Source organism: Neomonachus schauinslandi, chromosome 11 (genome assembly GCF_002201575.2).
Source record: "Neomonachus schauinslandi chromosome 11, ASM220157v2, whole genome shotgun sequence".
In the NCBI taxonomy this organism is placed as follows: domain Eukaryota; kingdom Metazoa; phylum Chordata; class Mammalia; order Carnivora; family Phocidae; genus Neomonachus; species Neomonachus schauinslandi.
The window spans coordinates 109,710,607-109,727,383 of NC_058413.1; the positions used below are offsets into that span (position 1 = coordinate 109,710,607).

General features: G+C 43.2%; 1 protein-coding gene across 2 annotated transcripts in view; it reads right to left on the reverse strand.

Annotated features, from left to right (window-relative positions):
• Nucleotides 1-3,877, reverse strand: part of DYNC2H1 (dynein cytoplasmic 2 heavy chain 1) — a 301,460-nt gene extending 297,583 nt beyond the window's left edge. For both annotated transcript variants that reach the window (XM_021696303.1, XM_021696302.1), the window contains exons 1-2: nucleotides 3,683-3,877; nucleotides 293-463 (exon numbers count right to left, since the gene is read on the reverse strand). In XM_021696303.1, the coding sequence (XP_021551978.1) occupies nucleotides 293-463; nucleotides 3,683-3,877 (366 nt within the window). The remainder of the gene's footprint in view (nucleotides 1-292; nucleotides 464-3,682) is intronic.
• Nucleotides 3,878-16,777: the final 12,900 nt, after the last annotated feature.

The following is a 16,777-nucleotide window of genomic DNA, read 5'->3' on the forward strand; positions in this document are numbered from 1 at the left end:
GCCCTCTGTCTCATAAGGGAGGAAAAAAAGGCCTTTCAACAGTTAAAACTTTATAAAATAATTTATTATATAGCAACTTAAGAGCTGATGTGGATTACATTTATCTCTTTCTCCCATTTCTCTATTTGTCCACAAAGCTGACTTTAATTTTTTTTATAATTTTTATAACATTTAAAAAACTAAAATACTAATGATATTAACAGCAAATAAAATATTTCTTTGTTTATAAAGACATTTATACAAATACCTAGCTTTAAAAAAAACAACCATACAGCTCCTTTAATTTACGTACCTTTAACAACATTGGTGCAAATATTTGCCGTACTGCTTGGTAAAGAGAATTTATAGGTGATTCTAACATAGATGAAACAAGAATGTTATTATGTAGATTCTGATCAGTAATTACTTCAGGTCGCAGCTTGAAAAACACCAGCACTTTATCTTTTGTGTCAGCAAAATCAATCTAAGTGATAAACAAATGATTTTTATGTTACTTTCATGAAACTATTTGAAAGAAATGTTCCCCTAAAACTCTTCTATTACTGTACTTTTTATCCCTTGGAAAAAACAGTTACTTTAAAATAATCACAGTATATTACAACCAATCTATCTCTGCTCTTTAAGAGCATCTGGGTTTTAAAATGTATCCCCACTTATAAGTGACTGTATCCTAAAGCTACTGTGACAAGTGGCTTATAAACAGAAAGTACTATATAAATATTGTGGACATATACTGCTAACTACTCCACTCCAACCAGATTCAGTAATACTACAGATCAAAGTTGTGTGCCCCAGGTACAAACTGATTAGTAGTACATGTCGCCACTCTATTCCAAAAAGTCTAAATCAAGGATGTTGATTACCCTCTTACCTGAAACTAGCATTTTAAAAGGTGTTTAAGTCATATTTAAACTCAGAGCTACCAAAACAGACTTAAGTTGTCTATCTGAATAAAAAAATTTTTCCTTAAAGTATTTGAGCATCAAACTTTTTAAGTTGTATAACTAGAATATTTAAAATTGGAACTGGATGAGCTAAATTGGAAGTCACTAAAGCAACCATGTGTAAAATAGGTCAGTTCACAGTAATTAGTTCAGTAGCTGAAAAGTGTATTACCCAAAAGAAGTTTTTGCATTATGTATGCATTTTCACAGTTGCTCTCATTTCTTTTTCCAGAAAGAGAAGTATATGTATTAAAGAGCTTTCAAACAAGTTCACTGCTGTTCATGAAAAGCCCTTATAGATGAGTGAGATTTCATGCTACTTTTGTTTTACCCTAATCATTATATTTTTTAGGCACAAGGAGGGAACTGGCATTTACTCAAACTCTGCATTTCTCAAAATCTCATTTGCATACACTAAAATTCTATTGCTAGTATGATCATTTTATTCCAATTACAAGCGAGAACAACAAGCTACAGATACGTAGATTTGAAAAATTCACTCTTTAGTTGTTAAATAGTGCACACCCCTGTACTCTTTCTCCCACCTACCTGAGAAAGAAAATTCAGAAAATATACATTTTATCATTTGAAAACAGTAACCACAGTCACTGTCAAAGGCTCCCTGGCCATCAGTCAGGATGATGAGTTTTGTCCTAAGCAAAGTCAGAGCTAAAGCAAAGGATCAGTAGACTACAGCTGCTCCTCATTCCCAAGAAAAGGAAAACAGAACCAGCACTCCCAGCTGCCTCTCCTGCCAGTTTCCCTATCAGTGGCAACTATGATTTTCCCTTAACTGACGCAATTTTGATAGCTATTAATTCAGAGTACAAAGATTTTATTTTTTGAGGCTGTAAAATAACTCTACCACCTACTGGGATCCATCAGGCATCAGCCTACCACAACCTGCTGCCTGTTTTTGTACAGCCCACAAGCTAGGTTTTTAAAAAATGAAGAGGGGCACCTGGCTGGCTCAGTTGAGAGAACTTGCTATTCTTGATCTGGGGGTTGTGGGTTCGAACCCCACATTGGGTGTAGAGATTACTTAAAAATAAAATCTTAAAAAAAAAATCAAAACAACAACATTTCATGACAAATAAAAATTACAAGAAATTCAATTATCAGTGCCCATAAATAAAGTTTTATTAGAACACAGTCATATTCATTTAAACATTATGTAGGACTGCTTCCATAATACAACAGCAGAGCTGTAACTTCAACAGAGACCTTACCGCCTACAAAGCCTAAAATATGTATTATCTGGCTCATCACAGAAAAAGTTTGCCAACCTCTTTCCTAAAGCATAAACCAGATCGCATCTGTCCTGTTTGAGATTACCAATGGACTTTCTGTTTCAACCTAAATGGTGTCCAAGGTTCTAAATGATCAGCCCATGTTGTCATCTTCCATGCTCTCCAGTCATCCATTAAACTTCTGCAATCACTGAATTTTTTTTGCCTGGCCCTTGAAATCTAGGTGAGACCAGCTCAGGGCCTTGGTACTTATCTTCCGCTTAGAACACTCTTCCTCTAAATCTTCTGTCTGCCTACAGCTCATCAACCAAATCTCACTTCAAAACTCACTAATCCAGACAGGTAGCCCCTCCCCCTCCATTTTAATGCACTTCCCCAGCCCACCCCCATCAGTACTTTAACATTACTCTATTTTGATTTTTTTTTTTTTTAAGATTTTTATTTAAGAGAGAGAGAGCACAACCAGGGGGAGCAGCAGAGGGAGGGGCAGACTCCCTACTGAGCAGGGAGCCCGATGCGGGACTTGATCCCAGGACCCTGGGATCATGACCTGAGCCGAAGTCAGTCACCCAACAGACTGAGACACCCAGACACCCTTCTATTTGGATCTTAACCGCACTTATCAATGCCCAAAATTATGTTACATTTATGTATCTGCATGCACATGTGTAGCCAATCTCTGTGCACTCAAATGCTACTCCTTGAAGACAATTTCTGCCATATTCATGGCTTTATTCCAAGCACCCTGCACAGGGCCAGGCCCATCCTAAGTACTCAATATTTATTAACTTACTGAATCATGCTGACTGTCAGACATCCACAGTACAACGTAAGACACAACAAAGCATTCCAAGCATAACCGGAAGTCTGTAGTGTGGTATATGACTAAATATATAATATGTTGCTGGGCTCTAGTACCAACAGCATTAACTTGAAAGAGTTGTTGCTTCAGGACACCTGAAGCATCGGTTAAGTCAGGTGGCTCAGCCGGTTAAGCATCTGCCTTTGGCTCAAGTGATGATCTCAGGGTTCTGGGACTGAGGCCCACACCCGGGGGGGGGGCTGGGGGATGAGGGAGGAGCGGCTACGGGGAGGCCCGAGGGGGAAGGACCCCCGAAGAGGACGACAGGAGGAGGGGAGGGCCGGGTGGGGCCCGCTGGGGGGGGTCCCCTGGGGGAGGCTGACGGGTGACTGAGGGGGTCCCTGAGGGGGCCGAGCACGAAGCTTCAGTAAATCAGAAGGAATCTCAGATATAACTAACTCCTGCAGAGCCACAGAGATAACTAGTTGTAGAACCAAGATTGAGATCCAAACCCAAGTGCAAACTGATCTCTAGGCACTGTATCACAGTGGTAGACAGCCCGAGCCCGAGCGGCGGGTCCCTGAGGGGAGCCGGGCACGGCCCGCTCCGGGGGGTGGTCCCCAGCGGGGAGGCTGGGGGCGGAGGTGGCGGCCCGCGAACCCCGGCCCGGCGTGCGGCGCCCGTACCGCGTTGGAGAAGGAGACGCCGGCGTCGGTGCGCTGCACCCGGAGGAGCATCTGGTTGCCGTCGTCCAGGAAGTTGTTGATTTCAGGGCAGCTGTACGTCAGCGGCTGGTCCCAGGGCTCCGACACCAGTCCGAAGTAATTCTGGGTCGTGGTGAAGAGGAAGACCTTCCGCACGTCGCCGCGGCCGCCCGCCATGGCGGCGGCCAGTACGGAGGAAGACAACGGCCCGCCGCCGCCGCCGCCGCCGCCGGAGCCCACCTCCGCCCACACGCGCAGCCCGCCGGCCGGCCCGCAAGCCTTCGCGGTTGCCAGGGCCGGTCGCTATGGCGACGGAGCCCGACGTCGGCGCGGCCGCGCGCACGCCGTGACGTTAGCGCTCGGGCACGCGCACGCACAGTCCCCGGAGGCCGGCGGACGCGGTGAAGCCGGGGAGCTGCTCCCGGTGCCGCGGTCGGTCCTAAGGGATTCGGGCAGGTGTGTGTCAGGTCGCAAAGCCTGCCGTTTATTCTTTCTGCGGATTTCCCGTAGCGGATTGTTGGAAGCGATACAGGCAGTGGAGCCGCGTGCCCCGGAGTCCGGAGGGCTGGGCCCTGGGGCTCCCGCTGCACCTGCAGCCGGCGGCGCCGGGCTCCCCATCTGCGAAATGGGCCGGTGCCGGCCAGGTTGCCGCGCGGACTTCAAGAGATGGCTCTTTGCAGAGGCTGCTAAAGAGCAGGAGTTGAGCACACTGTTAATTCTCTGGCTCCGTCTTCCCCCGCTCCTTTCTGTGGTGCTTCATTTCCCGCCAATCCCTTCCCCTTGTTACTTTATTACTAGTTTCAGAAAAAAATGCAACCACTCGTTTTTCATCACGACCATTACCCGAACACGCAGCCACATTTGTGAAATAACCAAAACGTACAGTGGTACCTGTTAACTTGTTTTATAACAAGCACAACCCAATACCCAATACTGAAGAAATACAGGAGTAAAATCGGGCTCTTTCATTTTCTTCGCCGTGGCTTCACCGTAAACTACTGAACTGCTGGTCATTCACTCTGATATTATGAATTCAAAAATCATCTGAAATGTGCTGCATGCTGCTGTGTGCCCAGTAATGGACCAGGCCCTGGAGACATAGGCCCTGCCCTTAAAGGATTTTGTAGTCTAGTCAGGCGTCATCTTGCCTCTGGTTTGAGCCTTCATCCTAAGGAACTCAAACATAGATTTTTTTTTTTTTTTAAGATTTTATTTATTTATTTGACACAGAGAGAGAAAGCACAAGTAAGCAGAGAGGCAGACAGAGAGAGAGAGGGAGAAGCAGGCTCTCCACTGAGCAGGGAGCCGGACGTGGGGCTCGATCCCAGGATCCTGGGATCATGACCTGAGCCGAAGGCAGCCGCTTAACCGAATGAGCCACCCAGGCGCCCCTAGATTTTTTTTTTAATTTGCGTTCAGTAACCACAACTTCCTCGTAAAACTATATTCTTTTATCAGTGGAAAGAGGGTCTTTTTATCTGCTGAGCATCTTGAGTAAGATTTGGGGGTGAGAACTAAAGAAAGCGGAACCGCTGTGAATTGTAAAGGGAAATGAATTTAAATTCTCATGAAATAATCCACGAAGTGGGAGAGAGGAGTGCATGAATTGGGATGCTGGCCACTGGATGGGAAAAAATCCAAACAGGAACCCAAGATGACTGGATAGCCAAAATGGATTCTGAAAACAAAGATGGCTAAATATGGATACAGAGATTTTTGCTCTGCAGTGGGCATTATGACCCTTCACAAAGTCTTCAGGAAAGCCACCTATACTCACAAATGCTTGGTCTAGGTGAGTTGTTTTGGTGGAAATGTGTGAGATGGTTGTATTTAGCATCCCCAACGATGTGATAAGCATGAAGGCAGCACAGGTAGGAACACGAGTCTGGGAGCAGATGAGATCGTGTGAATGTTACCTTCCCAGGAATTTTTAGGAACCTTAGGTGGGCTTTGGACTTCCTCAAGATATGACATTTGAGTGTTCGAATATAGTTTAACCCAGACATTAAGAAACATAGAAACTCCAATTGACACATAAACTCAATGAGGGTAGGAATTTTGTATGTCACTGCTGGGTACCTAAAATTAGGCATAGAGTGGAAAGAAGACAGATGAGGTCTCTATTCACGAAGCTTCAGTAAATCAGAAGGAATCTCAGATATAACTAACTCATGCAGAGCCACAGAGATAACTAGTTGTAGAACCAAGATTGATATCCAAACCCAACTGCAAACTGATCTCTAGGCACTGTATCACAGTGGTAGACAGCCAGACATCCACCAGTATCCCAGTGGCTACTCTCCAGGTGTGGCCATTAACTCATTCTCCCCAGTAGGATGTAAGCAGAAGTAATGGGTGCCACTTAGAAGACAGGGTTTGAAAGAAGTGAGTGTGCCTTCATCTTTTGCCAGCTGGATACAAAACAAGAAGAGATGACAACCATAAATGTCTAGGACACAGGGCTCCCGACTCAGTGTGGAGCAGGGCTAGCAGCTGTTAAATAAGCAAGAAATAACCTTTATTGTGTTTGGGCCATTTTACAGCATGTGTATGTGGGTCTGTTTTTTATAGTAAGTTAAGCCAGTCTAACCAATAGAGTAATTGTTACCAGCAGTAGGGTGGCTGTTTGTTTTGTTTTGTCTCTTAATTTAATGTAGGATGTTGGCTTAGTAGTTGGTTAGCAGGTGGCATGAAAACAGGAAATGTAAGCTGGAGAACAAGGGACGAAACCTTTCTGAGCCAAGCTTTCCTGATTTTGATCTATACCGGCATATCTCAAACATTTTGGTGTCAGGTCTTCTTTATGCTTTAAAACATTATTGAAGATTCCAAAAAGATTTTTTTGTGCATTATTTCTATCAATATTTACTGTAATAGTCATGAGATTTTTTTAAAACATATTTATTCATCTATTTAAAAATGATAAGTCCATGACTTACTAAGTGACATGTTTTTATAAAGATAATTAATAATTCCTAGGCTCCTAGGTGGCTCAGTCAGCTAAGCGTTGACTCTTGGTTTCTACTCAGGTCTTGATCTCGGGGTCATGAGATTGAGCCCCATGTCTGGCTCCAAAGCTCAGCACACAGTACTCTTGTCCCTCTCCTTTCCCCTCTGCCCCTCCCCCCTTGCACTCATTCCCTCTCAAAATAAATATTTTTTTAAAATAATTATAATTCCCAACACGAACATAAATTTGGTCAGAAGACTGATGTTTTACATTCTTCATCCTATCTCTTTCAATAAGTTGACCCACTGAAGTACCTGGAAAAACCTGGCCTCACATAGATGTGTAGTTAGAAAATGGGAAAGAACTTTAACAGCCTTTTCAAATCATTGTGAATATTACTCATTGTTACTAAAATTCCTTAAGTGGTAGTTTCTTAAAGGCTAGTTGCAGTTTGGAATCTGGAACCATATGAGTGATTCAACATTTCATACTCAGCTACATTAAAAACCATTGGTTATCTTGCATACTGAATGGATCTTTGACCCACGCACAGTTTCCTAACATCATGCATTGGTCCTTTGGAAAATACTGGTTCACTGAGCTATGAGGATCTTCCAAATGTGGATACATTTCATTATGCAATATTTTAAAAATCACATTCATCAGTATACCACTGATCTCATAAGTCTTTATGTCTGAAGAGGTTGTCAAGCTTACATCAGAGAATTTAATTTTTCCAAAATTCTAATTCTTGCATACAAGTTTGGCAACAAAGAGTGTCAGTTGTTTTCCCTGAAATGATAGCCTTATTTCATTCATTTTTGAGAAAAATGTCTGCCACATATCCCATGTCTGCATAATCATAGTTTTTGTCCTTCTTCCAGGTGAACGTGGTCTTGTATGAAACAAGCTGCTAGTTTAGACCACGACTCCAGTCACACGGGTCTTTCCTGGAAGGCAGCCATCGTGCCTCCGCATGCCGCCCAAGTGCTTTGTGCGCCTTGTATTGCATCCCTCAGAATGGCGAAATGACTTGCTCTCAAGCTCTGGGATTTGGGAAAGTCGATAATATCTACTCCTTTATGAAGGACACTGTCCTGTGCGCACACGGAGGTAAAGAACGAGTGAGCACTGGAACAGTGTTGTGCCCTGGCCTGGATCTGTGCTAGGGTTCATCACAGAGTTCTACAAACTTAATGGCTGAAAGAGACACCCCACTATCAGCGTGAGGTCCTGCCTATCAGTCATGGGAAACCGCATGCCGGGTTGTCTGCCAAGGGACTTGACTTAGATCAAGATGCTGGCCGGGCTGAGTCATCGGGAGCTTAGGCTCCTCTTCCCAGCTCCTATCGTGGACGCAGAATTAAATTCCTTGCAGGTACAAGACTGCAGTCCCCATTTCTCTGCCGGCTTCAACTGCGGTGACCTTGAGCAGGTCAAGGCCCCCACGTTCCTCACCTCTCTATTGCAGCACCAGCAGTGCATTCCCCCACACACCAGTTCAACCTTGGGTCTCCAACCTCTTGCAACAGGAAAGGCCCTATTCCCTCTCCAGGTTCACCTGATTCGACCAGGCCCGGTGGATAACCTTCTTTATTAAGTCAACTGAGTGGTAAATTCAGTATGGGAGTGATAGACCGACAAACACTAACTTCCCTGCATACATAGCTCCTTCCTCTCTCCCTGTTCACAGGTGTCACCCCGCTCAAGGTTAGGGGGTTACACGGCAATTGGAAACCTTGCGCCAGTTGAGAATTCTGCCTTTCACAGATGCCAGTGCATTTGCATGATCGGTGAAAATGTCTTAGCCCGTGAAAATACTGTGACCTCCCAAACCTCTGAAAAGGGCTTCAGTGTCTGCAGGGATCCACTGTTCCAGGTGATCTCTAACAGATCTGCGTCTGTTCTGTGAAAGTGACTAGAGGAAAAAAGTTTGTTCTGTTCGATCCATTATGTTTGACCAAGATTGGGCAAATTACATTATCATGTTGGTTATAAAAATTGCTCCCCTTATTAAATATACTCCTTACACTGACTCCGTTTAAGGGAAAAATGCCACAGGACTGTTACAGAATTTTTCATAGTAAAGCAGTAATCTATTAGTTACTCTTCTTAGACAGGGGGGTGCTGTGCATGACAGGTGTTTTCAGAACCCCTTCTTTAGACTTGCCAAAGCGTGGCATTTACAGATTTCAGTCACCAGCACAATGAAAGATACATCCTAATGGGACATTTAATACTTACATATATTTACGCCAATAGGACAAAAGGAACTCTATTTCTTCTGACTGTTCATAAGTAGTGAATGGTCGCTAACCATTACTCCTGGCACACAGGGAGCCAGTCCTTCTGCAGTCAATTGCACTGAAAATTATAGGGAGAGAGGAAGGAGCTATGTAAACGGGGAAGTTAGTGTTTGTCGGTTTGTAACACACAGCCGAAGATAATTCTTCGGTCTGCACTTCAGTGCTCCTCTTGCCCCCCATGAATCCTGGGCAGAGTAGAGGAGGTGGGAGAAGAGGCCAGAAATGTGATAATGTGGGTATGATTTTCCCCAGTCTCCACTCCCACAAAGAGAACCAGAAAGACATTAGAGGAGAGCAAAAAGTGTGGAGTTCCTTGCAGGTAATACCTGTGTTTCATTATTTAAAAAAAAAAAAAAGACATTATGATTTAATCATAATTCCCATTATGATTAAATAATTTAAATATTTTGAATTTTCTATCAAATTTTAAATACTATTTATTTGAATCCTGGTGTTTTTCATTTTAAACATAATATTAATGGCAAGAATTATGGGAGGTATGTCAGAGACAGTACCCTAAACCTATTCTCTTTAAAGTTAAAAAGAACACCAGTCTTGGGAGAATTTATTTTCTTTAAAGATTTTATTTGAGAGGGAGAGAGAGAGAGAATACGAACAGGGGGTGGAGGGGCAAAGGAAGACAGAGAAGCAGACTCCCCACTGAGTTGGGAGCCCAGATGCGGGACTGGACCCCAGGACTCTGGGATCATGACCTGAGCCAAAGACAGATGCTTAACTGAATGAGCCAGCCAGGCGCCAGGGGAGAATTTTTTTTTTGAAGTATGGATGTTTTTATACTTCTTGGTAAAAATTGTATTTATTGAGCTTTGGTTTGTATTTGCTTATATACGGTTTAATTGACAAACATCTTGGTGAAGAAACCATGTGGCAGAGCACTCATGGGCTCTGGAAGCTTCTGCCTGTCACTTCCATTCACATTGTATTAGCCAAGCAAGTCACAGGGTCACATCTAACGGCAGGGGTCAGGTAAGCGCAGCTGGGCCTTGTGCATGAAAGGAGAGAGAGCAGAAGTTTGAGAGCAGTCCTAATGACGAGCACACCTTCCAGATGTCTTTCCAGTTAGGAGAGAGTACTGCTTGGGCTACACAAAATCACCTGCCTTGTTTCCTTGTTCCACCGTAGTAGTAATGAGCACAGTTCTCGATAGTGGCTGCCCTTGATGACAAAGAACAGAGCCCCCAGCTGACCCTCACCAGCGTGCAGTGTGAGCAAGCAAACACAGGTCTTCAACGACTGAACTCTCGGCTTCTTTGTTGCTGTGGCCTAATTGAGCCCCTCCAGACTCACCCACCCTGTCTCACACGGAGGCCACTCCACGAATTTACGTGGCCACATGAGTTTTGGTGGCTGTACAGAGTGCTGTCTTCCCTACACCAACCAAGTTAAGGGATGATCATTTGTCTGATAAACAAAGCTAGTGCTTTTAATTTTGCCTTTCAGTGTGATCAACTCTGCTAGTGAAACCACTGTTTTAAGGTTCTTACTATAAAAAAATTTCCAAACATAGTAATAGGTAGTATTTTCCTCTATGATGCTGATTGTTCTTTTAAATGCTTTGATGCGGCTTTCTTTCCTGTGTGCCTGACCTAGCTTACCTTTATTTGCAGCAAATAGTCTTGCTGAGACTTGTAACTGGATGCCCTGTAATATTATTTTTAAAAATACATAACCACTGATAATAAAGTCCTAAAAGGAAAACTTCTTCATACCATGGCAACTATTAATAAAAATGTCCACATAAACTGTTAGTATGAGTCTTTTATTTTCTATTTCCATTTTTATTTATGTGAAGTGATAGTTGAGTAACATGCAATTAAGCCACAGCTTTCTGCTTCACAGCCCAGCATCTTTTTTTGGATGACTTCTGTGATAAAATAACCCTCTGACATCACAGCCTGTTGCTACGAGAATAGAGCATCAAAAATTTGGTAGCATCAACTTACTCAAGAGGGTAGCTCAGGACAGATTTAAAGGAAAAGAGACCAAGTTTTTAACATATCTTTTCACCTTGGCACCTTTAGTCCCTGAAGATACCTAACAAATATGAAATGTGAAATTAAGACCGTTATTCCCTGAAACTAATGGAAGTTACTCCCGTCATGTGTTTCATGTTCTTGCCTGGAACGGGGCCGTGAAGTCAATGAATGCACATTTGGGGCAGTCCTTTATTAGAGAAAGGAGAGGGATTTAAGATCTCCGTGTGATGCAGTCCTTGCCTTCAGGTTCAAATGTGGCTCCTCATGGTCCAGCAACGTGTAAACCAGAAAGATAGCTTATCTGGGCTTCCTGCTGGGGACACCCTGAGAGCTTGCTTTTTTTAAGGCTCAAAGTCTTTTTTTAATCGGGTTGTATGGTTTCTTTAACAATATAATTACCTTAAAAACTTGGCTCTCTGATATGTGCTTCTAGTTCCTGTATTGTAAATCCCACAGCTCTTTCCCATATATAATTCTCAAGAATGATTCATCTCTGCTCCCTCATGTACATGCCCCTCTCTCTCAGTGAATGATGGCTATCTGAAAGCTGTCTGAAACAGTAAGTTTGGATGGCAAGGTTAAAAACCCTTAATCTGATCCCTGCAGAAAGGTTGTATCACTTTTTTTGAACTGAGAGACCTTTTAGGGCTTAAAACTTTTAGGAAAAGTTATTACCTAGACCTAGGGTCTAGGAGCAGTCAGCTTTTCTAACTTTAAAAGGACCTTGATCTGTAGAATTCCTTAGTACCCTCTACCTCTTCCAGAACACCAGCCAGTTCTCATCTGAGCTCCCCTCTTTGTTATAAGATCTTGCTAAAGGTAGATAACTGTATCCAGCACATATCACTCTGCCTCCATCTACTTCTCAAAGAGTTGGGGTCTCACTGGGCTCATGGTCTACCTTCTACTTCTCACTGGGGACAGTTTTACTAGATATGTTACCAAGGTGCACTAGGGCTCTCCAGCTCGCCAGCCTGCCAATCTGCTTCTTTGCTGTCTGCTGCCTACTTGTTCTGTACAAATTTTGAGTTTCTATATGGCAGCATCCTTCTTCCAAGCACCAACATCTGTATTCACATGGGAGTCCTTGCTCTCATTTGCCAAATATGTCTGGATTTCCCCATTCTTGGCACATAGTTGGACTGAAGTTATTCACTTTTTTTTTTCCAGATCTGAAAATGTCTTTATTTTTTAGAAAATGGATTCCAGGAAGGTTAAAAAGAAGTACCAGAGGGTACAGGTGCAGAATTGGATGTCGTCACTCAAAGCATTAAGAATATGGCAATATACATACCTGAGAAGCATCTCTTAGGTGTTTAAAACAAAAAAATGTAGAAGTCATTCCTATCTAATTTGAGCTTTATAGCATTTCCTAGATGAGAAAAACAGTTAACATTTGAAAGTCCTGAAAGCTTTTTCCTTGGCTAATTACATGAGATGGTTTGCCTTTGATCAAATTCCTTCCTTTTTAAACATGGATAAAAGCATTACAGAGGTCCACAGTTAAACAGACAACACGTTGCAAATTACTTCTGGTATAATGTATTCCAGCAAAGCTTAGAAAAGCAAAGATGTTGAGGTGGCTTTGGACTAAGTTTAATAGTCATCTCCTCTGCTGACAACTTTACACGTTGGACCCAACAATATGGCCTTTGCTGTCTTTGAAGATGGGCATGACCATTTGACTTGCTATCCTCTAAGCGTAAGAAGTGATATATCATATATGCACAGAAACCGTAAAAGCCAGTGTATAATTTACCATGGTTCTTTTCCAGTGTTGTGGTGATCATGGAGGTGTAAGTCAAGATGGGGGTTTGATCAGTCTAGCTCCCTGAGTAGCTAGCTATGACGAGTATAGTGATCTTGATGGTATATCATAAACAAGAAATACATTTGTGTTATAAGATAATGAGATTTTGGTGTGGTATGTTACTGTACATTGCCCTGTCCTGACACACACACTCAAGGTATGGCAATTGGCTTAACGTAACAGAATTGTATTTATCCTTCATTTGACAGTTGATTGTGATATTTGGCAGGCAGTCTTCTATGTGACGGCTCAGGCATCCTCTTCCGTGTTGTGGCTTCAGTATTCCCCAGATGATAGACTTCTCTCCAAAGTTGTTTGAACCTGGCTGATTGAGAGATCAAGAGCGAAGCCTGGTGCAGGAGACTGTGGTGGCGATTCCCGACTGCCTAAGACAGTGGGAAGACCTTGCTGTGTCTCCGGGATAGGAGAGAATGACTTGTCGTGAGCATGGGGCACGCCACAATGTGCAGACTTTGAGCTCCACTGGATGCCCTGACTTGCTTCTCAGGTGTGCGCAGTGCTGGCTTCCTGGACATGTGGTCCCTGTGGTGGCTTGCACACAGCCTTGTGCTTGGAAGGGTGCAGTGGTCGGCTCTCACGGAGCATTCAGGGAGTTTTGAACAAGGGCCTCCACATTTTCATGTTGCTCTGGGCCCCACAGGTTATGTAGCTGGGCCTGCTTGTGGGTTCTACCCGGAACCTGTGCAGACAGAAGCCTGGGCTACAGATGGAATGTCGAAGAACTCACTGAAGGTTGTCTGAGAATTGCCTGTGTTTTTTAGCCTGTGGAGAGAAAATATTGTGAAAAAAATTTTTGTGTGCTTTTCCTCTCTGCACATTCTTGCTCATGACCATATATATATAGTCCATGTCATTCTCATTGCCTCAAGAATTAAGGACTATAAAATCGGAAATGCAAAGAACAGTTGATTTGGGTTTTTTACTTTAAAAATATGCTGTGACAGTTGAGGGTCATCTTGGCTAGGAACGGGGTTCCAGAGCTGGAGAAGGCTCAGACTTGGAGGGGGTCTCTGTGAGGCTGGAGATTTGCTTTTCTCTACTGCCCCTTCAAAACTAGGGAAACTCATTCTTCCCTGGATCCTGACTAAAATCTCATTCCAAGCCCATATTGTTGTCGACTGTATTTTCATTTGGCGCCTCTCTCTGCAGGATTATACATTCAGGTCTTGATAAACGCCAGGTGTAGCCACAGGACTTACACACAAGTGGTGTGTGTCACTCCAGAGCAGGACCTTGAACAGCCAGCACGGGATTCCTGTTTTCTGTTCCCTCCGCAACAGGAGGCAGTGCCCCAGATGGTGACTACTCCGTGCTGGGGTCCCAAAGTGAACCACAGCCACAGTCGGGCTGCAGGTGATGTGCTCTAGAATGTAGGGACACACACGCGTTGCCTACTTCTGCACTGCCGGGCCGCTCTCCAACACTAGGGGCACTGTGGGCTTGTGTGGAAGAAAGTCATGGTCTAGCAGCTCATTTCTACTGTTCCCTTAAGAGTTTTCCTCTGTTTGGGGCGCCTGTGTGGCTCAGTTGGTTAAGCAACTGCCTTTGGCTCAGGTCATGATCTCAGGGTCCTGGGATCGAGCCCCACATCGAGCTCCCTGCTCTGCGGGAAGCCTGCTTCTCCCTCTCCCACTCCCCTTGCTTGTGTTCCCTCTCTCGCTGTCTCGCTCTCTGTCAAATAAATAAATAAAATCTTTAAAAAAAAAAAAGTTTTCTCTGTTTTATGTGTATGGAGATATTTCATAAAATGTTGGCCTGCAAGGTTGTTTTGAACATAAATGTATGGAAAGGAGTATTTATGTAGATCCGGGACCAAAATTCTATGTGGCATCCCATAAATCGTTTAATTTTTGTGCTGCTTCTTTTTCTGGCAAGTGCCAATGCCCTATTTTAAAGAGGTGTTAAGAAAAAATAAACTGGGGCGCCTGGGTGGCTCAGTCGGTTAAGCGACTGCCTTCGGCTCAGGTCATGATCCTGGAGTCCCGGGATCGAGTCCCGCATCGGGCTCCCTGCTCGGCAGGGAGTCTGCTTCTCCCTCTGACCCTCCTCCCTCTCATGCTCTCTGTCTCTCATTCTCTCTCTCTCAAACAAATAAATAAAAAATCTTTAAAAAAAAAAAAAAGAAAAAATAAACTGTGTACAGAATATATAAATTAACACATTTTAAGGGACCATTTTTGGCTGCCTTGATTCAGATGCAATATTTTAAAATATCTTTTTCATCACTTCATCCTATAACCTTCAAAAGATAAGGGATGCATGTGTAATCAAGATGTTAAGTAGATGGCAGAGCTCTGGCTCAGTCCTTTTGCTTACAGCCCTGTCTGGTATGAATAGACGTCCACTGCTGTGTTAGATGGATATTTAGTTGTTTTTTTCTATATCCTTCTATGTAACAGTAGGATAAAATGAAGGATAAAGGAAATTATGTCTTACCTAAAGTCATTAGGTGTCTTTGGATTTGAAACCAGAACACATGAGTTTCTGTTTAAGGTAAATACTTCATGGCTCCCCTTCCTTCTCATTAGTCTCATTAAAATTCCACACAAAAAGAACCAGAGTACTGTGTCATACTTTACTTCTCTATGGTAGGTGCCTTCTTGATGGAAACTAATGTATTGTCCATGTGTTAGCAACAGAAAAGATTAAAACCACCTAACTCGATGCTTATGTACTGCTCGTGGGCAGTGATGCCCCTTCTGTGAGTAACTGGAATGGTCCACGTTGACCATAGAGGTACGGTGGTGACAGTAGGTACTGATCAAAGAAGACAGTGAAGAAAACGGTCTGCATGACCCTGGAAATCATCTAATATCACTGATAAGCATAGATTATCGGCCCTATTCTGTGTTCCTAAAATTCGCTTAAACGCAAGTGTGCCCCACGTATTCTCCCCCCGACTGTAAGATCCATGAATAAAGGAGTCACGCCTGCTTTCTATATCCCTAAACCCAGCACAGTTCCTGGTTTATTTTAAGTGATCATTAAGTATTGTGTGAGTAATAAACTTAATGAGTGAATACCATACGGTCTTCCATTTTCTTCCCCCCAGAGAATTCCATAGACGTAAGTAAGATCCTATCCAGTCAAATGTCCAGGTGTGGTGGGCTCCTCTTCCTTAGGTCTACAAGAAGCAGTTGTAGTTGTGTAAGAGGAGTTCTTCTTCTTCTTCTTTGAAGAACACTCAATGGAGAAAAGACAGTCTCTTCAATAAATGGTGCTGGGATAACTGGATATTCACATGGAAAAGAATGAAACTGGACCCTGATCGTACACCACTCAAAAAATTAACTCAGAATTGATTAACGACTTAAACGTAAGACCTGAACTCATGAAATTCCTAGAGGAAAACAGGAATAAAACTCCTTGACATGGTCTTCATGATGATTTTTGGCTGTAACACTGAAAGCATAAGCAACAAAATAAAAAATAAGTGGGACTACATCACACTAAAAAGCTTGTGCATAGCAAAATAAAGTGAAAAGACAATCTATGGAATGGGGATAAAAATTGCAAACCATATGCCTGATAAGGGGTTAGTATCCAAAACATATAAAGAACTCACACAACTCAACAAACAGCATGGAAACAAATAACCCAATTAAAAAATGGGCAAAGAACTGAATAGACACTTCTCCAAAGAACATATATAAAAGGCCAACAGGTACATGAAAAGATGTTTTATATCACTAAGCATTACGGGCATGCATTATTAAAACCACGAGTTACTACCCCATGTCTGTTAGGATGGCCTTTGTCACAAAGATGAGACAGCAAGTGCATGGATGAAGGGAACCCTCGTGCACTGTTGGTGGGAATGCAGACTGGTGCAGTCGCTCCGGAAAAGACTACAGAGCACCCTTAAGAAATTAAAAAATAAAACTACTGTATGATCCAGCAAGGTGACCCTTGAACAACACGGGCGTTAGAAACACCAACACTCCCGTGCTTGGGTGAAAATCTCTCTGCAACTTCGGACTCCCCAGAAACATT